The 9,834-nt window shown below is 51.7% G+C and overlaps 1 protein-coding gene across 2 annotated transcripts; it reads left to right on the forward strand.

Annotated features, from left to right (window-relative positions):
• The first annotated feature begins 2,228 nt into the window (after window positions 1-2,228).
• ING1 (inhibitor of growth family member 1) lies at window positions 2,229-9,557 on the forward strand. Of its 2 annotated transcripts, none has more exons than XM_040624635.1 (2): window positions 2,229-2,969; window positions 8,605-9,557. In XM_040624635.1, exons 1-2 carry the CDS (start codon window positions 2,756-2,758, stop codon window positions 9,306-9,308), a joined length of 918 nt encoding a protein of 305 aa, XP_040480569.1. In that variant the 5' UTR covers window positions 2,229-2,755; the 3' UTR covers window positions 9,309-9,557. The 2 variants fall into 2 exon arrangements, with proteins under 2 accessions (XP_040480569.1, XP_040480578.1); XM_040624644.1 differs by lacking the exon at window positions 2,229-2,969 and adding an exon at window positions 3,896-4,100.
• The last annotated feature ends 277 nt before the right edge of the window (window positions 9,558-9,834 follow it).

A 9,834-nucleotide genomic window follows, 5' to 3' on the forward strand; every position in this document is an offset into this window, starting at 1 on the left:
CTACTCAAAGTTCTACTGGGGTATTATTCCTCTTTCTCTGCCTGCCTGCATCCCTATCTTCGTTATTTTGTGTCTCTTGTTTAAGCACAATGTATGTATTTCTCTCCCCAGTACTTTAGCTTGTAAATTCTTTTGAACTCCCTCACTGTTCCCAGCACTACATTCAGAAGAGAGCTGCTGAATTAATCTGTGATGAAATCCACTTGTGCATGTAGGAGGAGATTTCGGCAGTGAGATATCTGATGCAGAAAGCTCTGGTCCAGATACTAGATGTGGTAGTAAAATAAGAAAATGAACAAACGGCGATCTGTGTCAACACACAGAATTCAAAGGAAAGGCTAAAAGTTTTGAAAACAGATTTAGTAACACCGAAGACCAAATCCTGCCCATGAATCTGGACAGCTGGCATGTTGTAATTGGCCACAGAAAATTCACGACTTTTAAATTAACAATGGCATCTTCTGTCTTCAGAAAACCAGTTGTGTAAGGTGTTCAGGCCTTACTGGCAGTAATTCTACCTTTACTTAAGTATTTCTGAAATCATCAAACCAATGGTAAACATAACCCTCTATTTAATGGTGACTAAAAAAAAAAAAAAAAAAGATTCCTTTTGCAGGTTGAATATTAAGGTAAAGTAAGAATGACTGGGAAGATTTATTAGCAAATACACTCCCAAAAAGAGAATCCTGTTACTTTGAAGTGACTCCTCCCCAATCTAGGCCAGAACAAAGAAGTGTGTTAAAATTAATGATTCCAAAGTATCTCGAATGCCATTTCCTAGTCCTTAATGACAACAACCAAAAATGTAGTTCTCAGTAATACATTTTCTTTCAAGACCAAATCTTGCAAATTCAAAGTAAATAAGGTAGCGCACTGTTGAAGGTATTTCAAGTTGGAGAGAAATATGTTAGCATTTATTTTTTAAGCACCTCAAAATATAAAAAATTTTATATTCACCTCTTATTTTTTACTCCCATGGGTTTGAGCATCACCAGTTAAACGAGAAATATAATTCAGGAAAAAAAAAAAAGTTTAGTATCCATTTTTACAACATGCTCCAAAGAGCAGAACTGAAACAACTGAGGTGATTCAATGTATCTTCAAAACTAAACACCTTTCCTCAGCAGTATATTTAAAATGCACACTCCTAGTTATGTTTTAGCTCTTGGTCTTCTAACCTTGTTCAGAAAACCGTGAAGTCATTGATATGTATTTTAATAACTTTGTAAAGCTAATAAAGTATCTTCTGACCTTTTAGCCCACAAGGTCAACCGTCTTACAGAATGTAAGTTCGTCCTTCAGTGCTGGCTCCCCAGTGCATAAACAGTTGCTCCCACCTGGTAGGCACTCATGAAATATTTCTTGTTGAATGATTAAGATAACCTTTTGTTTCTCTGTCTGTGGAGTCCATGAAAACATGAAAGGAATCATTATTCAGATAGCATCGTGATTTTTTAAAAAGATAACCTAGTTCAAACTGGGTTAATTATGGTTGGAAGGGGTAAGTTATTTCTAACCTTTATTCTTAAATTCGGACAAACACGACTCATCGTAGAGGCAGTAAATGCAAGGATTATGAGAACCTATTTCTTGCTATGGTACTTTAAAATTATTTTTACGATCTCGGAGAAAGGGAATTATTTTTCTTAATCAACTTTGTTATTGTCTCTCTATTCCATACGTCTCCGTTGCCGCATGTCATAGTATTCAAGTCTCTCATGCAGACTAGTGGCCAATAAATTTTGTTGTATAAAATGAAATATCATTCATCATTTGCTTTAAACTGGGTCAAGACTGAAAGAAGTGCGAATCCATAAGTAACATAACCGTTCTCCCGGTATCAGAGCGAAAATTCTTTTGCTGTGGGGAAGGGATGATGGGTTTTAGTAGTGAAGATCCAATCTGTTTACTTCAAAGCGTTATCAGTCGTCGTTTATCTCCGTAGCAACAGGAGAACCATCCATTTCAAAGACAAAACTGCTCAATTCAGCGTCATCTGCTCTACGGGCCTCCCTAGCACAAAATGCACCGCCGCGGCTAACAATCTATTCTCTATACGTTGGGTTGACCGGGAATACTACTGGCTTACATACCGTGCTTTTATTTCTAGTTATGTATTTTTTATTTAAAGATGTAAGTTCTCGCTACACTGAGGTGGGGCCGGACCTCACAACCCCGAGATCAAGCGTGGCAGGCTGCACCGAAGGAGCCGGCCAGGAGCCCCTAACATACAGTAACTTTACGAACGACCAACCGCCTGGGTCTTGACAGCGCGCCTCCCGGAGCAGGCGAGCGCCGGACTCGCAGTCTGAGGAGGGGCATCCGCAGGGCCCAGGGCACCCGCTCCCCCGGGCCGAACCGGGCAGGCGGAGCGGAGCCAGCTCCACCGCCGGAGACCGCGACAGGACAGCCCGCCCACCTGGGGGCAGGAAAACCGCCAGCAGCGCAGGACCGCGGCGCGCCGAGGCCCGCCCTGGAGGAACCCCGGCGGAGCAGGCCTTTGCCCGCTGGACAAAGGCGGAGCGCGACCACGCCCACGGGGCGGGGCCTCGGCCGGAAGTGGCGGGCTTGCGCGCGGGCCCGTCGCCTAGGCAACGGGATCTTCTGCGCCGGGCTTTTCAGAAAGCCCGAATCCGGGAGCTTAGGGCGGGGAGAGAGGCCCTGGGGGAGGGGAGGGGCCGAGACGGTACTCGGAGAGAACCCCGGACTCCCGGGACCGGACGTCTGCCCCGCCCCGCTTTGGGTGGTCTTTCGAATGACAGCGGATCCTAGGGCACAGTCGGGAGGGGGTCGGGATCGCCCGCCCTCTGCGGGAGCCCAGTCCGGAAAGCAGCTCCCCTCTTGGGCCCCTTTGTCTCCAAGCCGCTCTGCACCGGGCTCCGGCCGGCGACACAAAGGGAAGGCGGTGAGGACCGCGCAGGCGCGCGAGCCGCTGAGGTTGCTGGGAGCGGTGGTCCGGCCGCCTAATGGTAGGTCTTCTCCCTCCCGGGCAGCTGGCCGCCTTGGCCGTGCAAGTGCGCATGCGCCACCACTTCCGCACGGCACGGCCCGCCCCCTCGCTCCGCCCCTCGTAGGACGCGGGTTTCTCGTACTCGGGGGTCTGGGAGGAGTTATCCTTACTCGCCCCGCCTCTCCTCCGTCTTGATTGGTCTACTGAGGGAGGGCGGCAAGTGGATTGGGTCTCGGTGTTGCCAGTCTGTTTCGGGCCTTACTTATGCCCCGCTGCGCGGGGCGGCACTGGAGAGTGAGGGGCTGGGTGTGGGTAGGGAGGTGGCACCTTTGGCGAACGATGGCCTCGGCGGTAGCGGTCCCGCAACTGAGTCGGTTCCGACCGGGTCTTCGGCGGGGCCGGCTGCTCCCCCACGTTCCCCAGCTGTCCTGCATTGCCGCCCGACAGGCTCTGCTTTCAAGTGCGAAACTCTTAGTAAAGTTTGCGCTTCGCCCGCCGCCCCTGTCCCCGCGACCCCCTCCCCAGCCAAAGTGACAGACAAAGCCACACCCCCGCGCTGCCGGGCCGGTGAGGGGCGTGATGCAGCGGGGGCGGGGCCCGCGGGGAGGGGGCGATGGGGGGCGGGGCGCATGCGCGGTGCGGGGGGCCGAATGTTTCCCAAGTGTTTGAAACTGGTATTTGGGTTCTCCAGTTGACAAGCGGCGGCGTGGGAGTGGCAGTGCAGCCTCCTTCCCGCGCTGCTTCCCTCGGTTCCCGGCTTCCCGCCTGTGCGGGTGCGCGCCCGCACGCGCCGCCGCGCCCGCCCCCGCGCCCGAGGCGCGCCGGAGGCGCCGCCCGCCAGGCGCCGGGTCCCCGGGCCCAGGCGGCGCGGCTCGCAGATGTAGCGGCGCGGGGCCGGCCGGAGGGGGGGCGCCGGCGGGCGGGAGCTTTGCATTTTGCAGCGCTGGGCTCCGAGGGGGCGGGGGCTGGAGGAAGCGGAAAGCCGCGCCGAGTCGCCGGGGACCTCGGTGAACCATGTTGAGCCCTGCCAACGGGGAGCAGATCCACCTGGTGAACTATGTGGAGGACTACCTGGACTCCATCGAGTCTCTGCCTTTCGACCTGCAGAGAAACGTCTCGCTGATGCGGGAGATAGACGCGAAATACCAAGGTACGGCGGGATGGATGGGCGGGGGCGGCCGCTCCATCCCCGCCGGTCGCGGCGCGCCGCGGGGCCGCGGGCCGTCCTGTTCCCCACCCGGAGGAGCCGCGGGCTCGCGGTGGCGGCCCTGGCCGGGCAGGAACAAAAGGTCTGGAGCGTCTTTGATTCGCCAAGGTCCTTGTGCGCGAAGCCGGGACACGGAGGAGGAAGGAGGAACGAGAGGTCTCAATGCCAGACTGCGCGAGCAAAGCGCTCTTTGTAGTGAAGTGACGAGGCGGGGTGTTGCGGGGGAGGGGGCGCAGGGGGCGCAGGCTAGGGCGCCGAGGGAGGGATGTGCCGCGGTCGCTGGGGCTGAGGGGCGCAGCGACGGGGCTGCGCGCAGGGCTGCTGGGAGGGCGCTGCGGGCGGCGGGTCCCCGGCTCTGCTCGCCATCCCCAGAGCCACCCCCACCCAGTCCCGAATCTGAGTGTTACATAAAGTCCGGGGTCGGCACTCCGCGCGGTGAGGCCCGGGTCGCCGCCGCCCCCGCCCGGCCTCCCGGGCCTCCCGTGGAGCTGGACACCGAGTGAGGGCCGACGTGCGAGGGGCGGTGCGGCCGGGTGTAGTTCTCGCAGGGCGAGGGCTTTATTCCGTGCGTGCGGTGGGGAAGGGGAGGGAAGGGAAGGGAGTATGGGGCGACGAAGTCGCTCATCTGCTGTGCTCGGGGGTCGCGGGCAAAGCTTGTCGGCTTGCAGAGGAACATGGCAGGGAAAAGGACCTGTGGGTCGTTCTCTGCAGCCCCGCTGCCCAGAGTTCCGGAGAGAGGCCGAGGGTTCGTATCCGCTGGGAATTGTTGGCTGTTGGGGAAACTTTCCAGCCAGGTCAGGCACGGCATTGGGGGCTGTGTATGGGACGTGGATCGTCACTCGGAGTTTACTAATGTTTACAGGGCTGCGCAGCAGGGAAACGGAAGCGTGGGGGGAGGTGGGAAGCGACCGCACGCCCAGACCGCACAGGGAGCCCCCACGGGGATGGCGCCCCTGCGCGCTCTAACCGAGCCTGGGCTTCGCAGCGACTTTTATAGGGGTCTTATTAGCATATTGCGAACGTCCCGCTTTGGCCTCCTTGTGATTGGTCTTGGCGTCCTCCATGGAATGTCCTTATCAGTCTGCTGCTGAGCTATTGGTTGCTGAGCCGGAAGAGGGTGGGCATTGCGCAGTGACTGGCACGGGTCTCTGTTTCCGCTGCCTTCTTTTTTCTTCAGAGGGGCGGGGAGGGGGAGGAGGTCGAGTTGATTTGAATGTCTTCGGGTCGCCCGGCCTCCGGCCTCGGATTGGCCATTGGAGCTGCGGAGGCGGGCCGTGGTCGTTGATCCTGTGCTGTGATTGGCGCCCCTCTTGGCCTCCGCCCTACGGGCCGGCGAGCCCCACGAGCGGTGGTTCTCGGGGCGGGGCGCGACGCCCGCTGACCCCCTCCCCATTGGCTGAGGGCCCGACCCCGCCCCTGTCCCTCAGCTACCCGAGCCTGGTCACTTCCGGCCGCGGAGAAATGGCGGCGCCCGGAGACCGGGGCGAGGCTGGGGACCCTTGGTTCGGGGGCTGCGGAGGATGCTGCTCAGGCCTCCCGCTCAGGCCGCAAGGACTCGTGGGCAGGCCAGCCGATGGCCCGGGGCCGCTCCTCCGGCGACCCGCGGGTGCGCCCGCGCGAAGCTGTGTAAGCGTGAGTGGCACGGGGCCGGTGCCCGGGGAGGACGAGGCGGCCCCGGGGACCCCGAGTGCGCCGAGCGGGGCGGCGACTCAGGGGAGCCAAGATGGGAGGATTCGTCGTCACCGGCACCGTGCACTACCACTCTCAGGAAACTTACCTTCAAATTGGTGTAGCACCCCCAGGGTTACTGTGTTGCTGCTTCGGGACCCGGTGTCCCGGGGACGGAGCCCCGCTGCGGAGCTTGCTGCTCCTGCCGAGAGGGGCGGCTGGGCGAGCTGCTGGGGATGCTCGGGGCTCGTTTGCTGGATCTCACGGGAGACTGGAGAAATGCTGCATACTTACCGCTTTTAGTTGTAAGGACCTACGTTGAAAGTCGATCTTGGCCAACAGACTTTCCTTAGTATGCATCACTTGGAGATTAGTTCAGAAAGATGGATTAGAATTAGTTTACCCACTTTAAGTGGTATTTGAGGTTTGCTTGAATTATTATATTCAAAATTATTTTTGCATTATGTTTCAAGTATTTTTAAAATACCCATCCCACCATGGAAGTCCGGTTCTTAACGAACGTCAGTGCAGCCTTTATATAAAGTTAAAATACTATTTCTAATAGTTGGGTAGATGAGGTGAAGTTTTGCTATAGTCTCATTTCGTTCTTAAATTCTTTCCGCGGTACCATTGCTTCCCTACAGAGCTATTGGTGTGGAGACTTTTCAGAAGGAAGGTCAGCAGCAGTTGGAGTTGATGGAGCTGGAGAAGCTCCTGGTGTTGTGGCAGGGCGCCCGGCTAGTTAGACCTGGTGGTGTTCTTGTTTACAGAGCTCTGCAGGCTCTGTTGATAGAGGACTTTGCTTGGGGAGTCTAAGCAGTGCATGCCATTGTGCAGGTAACAGAATTCTTGGTAATTTCGTGGTGTGATTTTTGTTTCTTTCCCTCACATGAGGCTTCACATGGATGTAAGCTTGCTTGTGATGTAAAAAGCTGTATGTTACTGAATTTTATGTTAGTGATATAACATTGTTTTTTCTATGAAAGGCTCACATTGTCTTTATAGATTTGGTTACCTATTAAACCAAGTAATAGCTTTGTAATGTGCAATTAATTTAAAAAATAAATCGCAGAAACTCCTCTATTTTCACATCTATGAAATAAAACTTAGATAAGTTGAGCCTATTTATTTTCAGAATCAATTCCTCCCAGACACTATGAGACTATGGCATTCTTCCTTTCTGGGGGCAGATAGTCTACATTGTTCTTTTAGGAAGTATCTTCAGAGCTGTCGTTAAGAATATAGCCTGGAAAATAATACTTACATTTAGGTAAGCTTCAGTGTTGGTCTAAGTTCATGTGTTTATTTAAAGATAAGATCTGGAAGGGATGAGGGTTACATTTTATACATCCTGCCTCCCACACTTCCTAGCTGGAGAATAGAATTGCCTTATTTTAAGAGACTGCAAAGGGTTTCAGGAGAAGAATCTGATACTATTTATTCATTTTTTAGTAATCTCTACACCAAACGTGGGGCTCGAACTCAGAACCCCGAGATCAAGAGTTGCATGCTTTTCTGACTAAGCCAGGCAGGTGCTCCTGATACTATTTAGATTTGTTACTCTTTGGGGAAAATAACTCTGGAATTTCTGTTTATATTTAAATAGGTTTTTGGCAAGAATATTTATTTTCCTTATTTCAATCAAGATTATTTAACGACTTTTGTATCTTGAGAAATTGCCTAATTACACTTTCCAAATTACATTTTAAAATCATATATACTTTTTTGTTTTAAGATTTTCTTTTTTTTAAGATTTTATTTATTTGACAGAGAGACAGCCAGCGAGAGAGGGAACACAGCAGGGGAGCGGGAGAGGAAGAAGCAGGCTCCCAGCGGAGGAGCCCGATGTGGGACTCGATCCTGGAACGCCTCGGGATCACGCCCTGAGCCGAAGGCAGACGCTTAACGACTGCGCTACCCAGGCGCCCCCAAGATTTTATTTTTAAGTAATCGCTATACCCAGTGTGGGGCTTGAACTCACAACCCCAAGATCAAGAGTCACATGCTCTACCCACTGAGCCAGCCAGGCGCCACCTGTACAAAGTTTAAATTTAGTACTGAGAGTTTTTTAGTTTTGGTAATGTTTTAAAATCTGTTGATTTTTACAGATGTGAATGTGTATTGTCTTAAGCAGTAAATGCAAAAGCAAAATCTGACCCCTTTGTTTTAAGGCAAAGCTAGACTGTCTGACTTATGTGACAAACCGGTCTTGTTTTTAGTAATACAGAGGAATAGCAGGGTCGGGTGACAGAGATGTAACTGATAAACTGAGGCTCTGGATCACTAGGTAATATTTATACACATTCTTTGATTTAATACGTTCTCTAGACATTGGTTCATTTAAATAAAGGGAATAAAGGCCTTTAGTTAGAAGAATATTTGAATAAAAACTGGGAATATAGGACATAAATCAATTAATTTTATAGAAAGTGAAAGTTTGGGCACCAGCGCTTCACCTGAATTTAAACTTTTCCCCTTAGTTGCCAATCCCAGGAGTAATGTTACCCATGCTTCTGAATGCACAGAGCCCCTTGGGGAGCTCTGGCACTTTGCTCAATGGGAACAGTGTTGGCCTTTGTATTTAGTTCCAGGGATTTTTTTTCAATAGGGGGGTAAAAAGTCTGCTCAAAAGGCCTGTGGGTTATAGGATTTTCATACTAGGAAATCATGCATTGATTATTTCTGTCCTTTGCAATTACCTTTTTATAGACAAGAGAATTTAAATAAAAGACTCAGTAGTGTTTATAGAATGGACATAATGCTTATTTTTCCTTTGCAGAAATCCTGAAGGAACTGGATGAGTATTATGAGAAGTTTAAACGCGAGACAGACGGCGTCCAGAAGAGGAGAGTGCTGCACTGCATTCAGAGAGCCCTGATTCGGAGCCAGGAGCTGGGCGACGAGAAGATCCAGATCGTGAGTCAGATGGTGGAGCTGGTGGAGAACCGGACCAGGCAGGTGGACAGTCACGTGGAGCTCTTCGAGGCCCATCAGGAGGTCAATGACACCACTGGCCACAGCGGCAAAGCTGGCCAGGATAAGTCCAAGAGCGAGACAATCACGCAGGCGGAGAAGACCAATAACAAGAGGTCTCGGCGACAGCGCAACAATGAGAACCGAGAGAATGCAGCCAATAATCACGACCATGATGACATCACCTCAGGAACGCCGAAGGAGAAGAAAGCAAAAGCCTCTAAGAAGAAGAAACGCTCCAAGGCCAAAGCCGAGCGGGAAGCCTCCCCCGCAGACCTTCCCATCGACCCGAATGAGCCAACATACTGTCTGTGCAATCAGGTCTCCTATGGAGAAATGATCGGCTGTGACAATGACGAGTGCCCCATCGAATGGTTCCATTTCTCCTGCGTGGGGCTGAATCACAAACCAAAGGGCAAGTGGTACTGTCCCAAATGTCGAGGGGAGAATGAGAAGACCATGGACAAGGCCCTGGAGAAATCCAAAAAGGAGCGGGCTTATAACAGGTAGTTGGCGGTGCTTGCGCAGCAGTGAGGAGAGCGGGCGGGCCAGTGTATTTATTACGTCACCACCTGTGCTGAGGCGCAAGGACCGTACATTGTATATTTTTAAAGAATGTTAGAAAAGGAGCCATTCCTTTTGCAGGGATGGCAGTGATACTCTGCCTTTTGTTTTCAGTGGTACACACGTGTAACAAGAAAGTGGTCTGTGGATCAACGTTTTAGAAACTACAAATATAGGTTTGAATTAAACACTCAAGTGAGTCTCAGACTGATTTGTTTTGTTTTGTTTTGTTTTGCTGGGGTGGGGGTGACTTGGAAGCGACCTAGCACGTTTCATGTGGAAAGAGAGTCGTTTGGGGTGGGGGTGACTTGGAAGCGACCTAGCACGTTTCATGTGGAAAGAGAGTCATTTAGCATCATTTGCATTATTTTAATAAAAATAGTGTCACTGCTTCATGAGCACATTTTTAAACACTAGCCAAATTGCCAAAATTATAGCCCATTGCAAATCTGTTTCTTGCTATGATAACGTA

This window comes from Ursus maritimus, unplaced genomic scaffold, assembly GCF_017311325.1.
Source record: "Ursus maritimus isolate PB19 unplaced genomic scaffold, ASM1731132v1 scaffold_10, whole genome shotgun sequence".
In the NCBI taxonomy this organism is placed as follows: domain Eukaryota; kingdom Metazoa; phylum Chordata; class Mammalia; order Carnivora; family Ursidae; genus Ursus; species Ursus maritimus.

Coding starts and splice junctions, on each gene's coding strand:
- ING1 (XM_040624635.1), top strand. CDS start 2,756: ATGACAGCGGATCCTAGGGCACAGTCGGGAGGGGGTCGGGATCGCCCG. Junction 2,970..8,604: donor GGTGGTCCGGCCGCCTAATG/GTAGGTCTTCTC, acceptor TTTCCTTTGCAG/AAATCCTGAAGGAACTGGAT.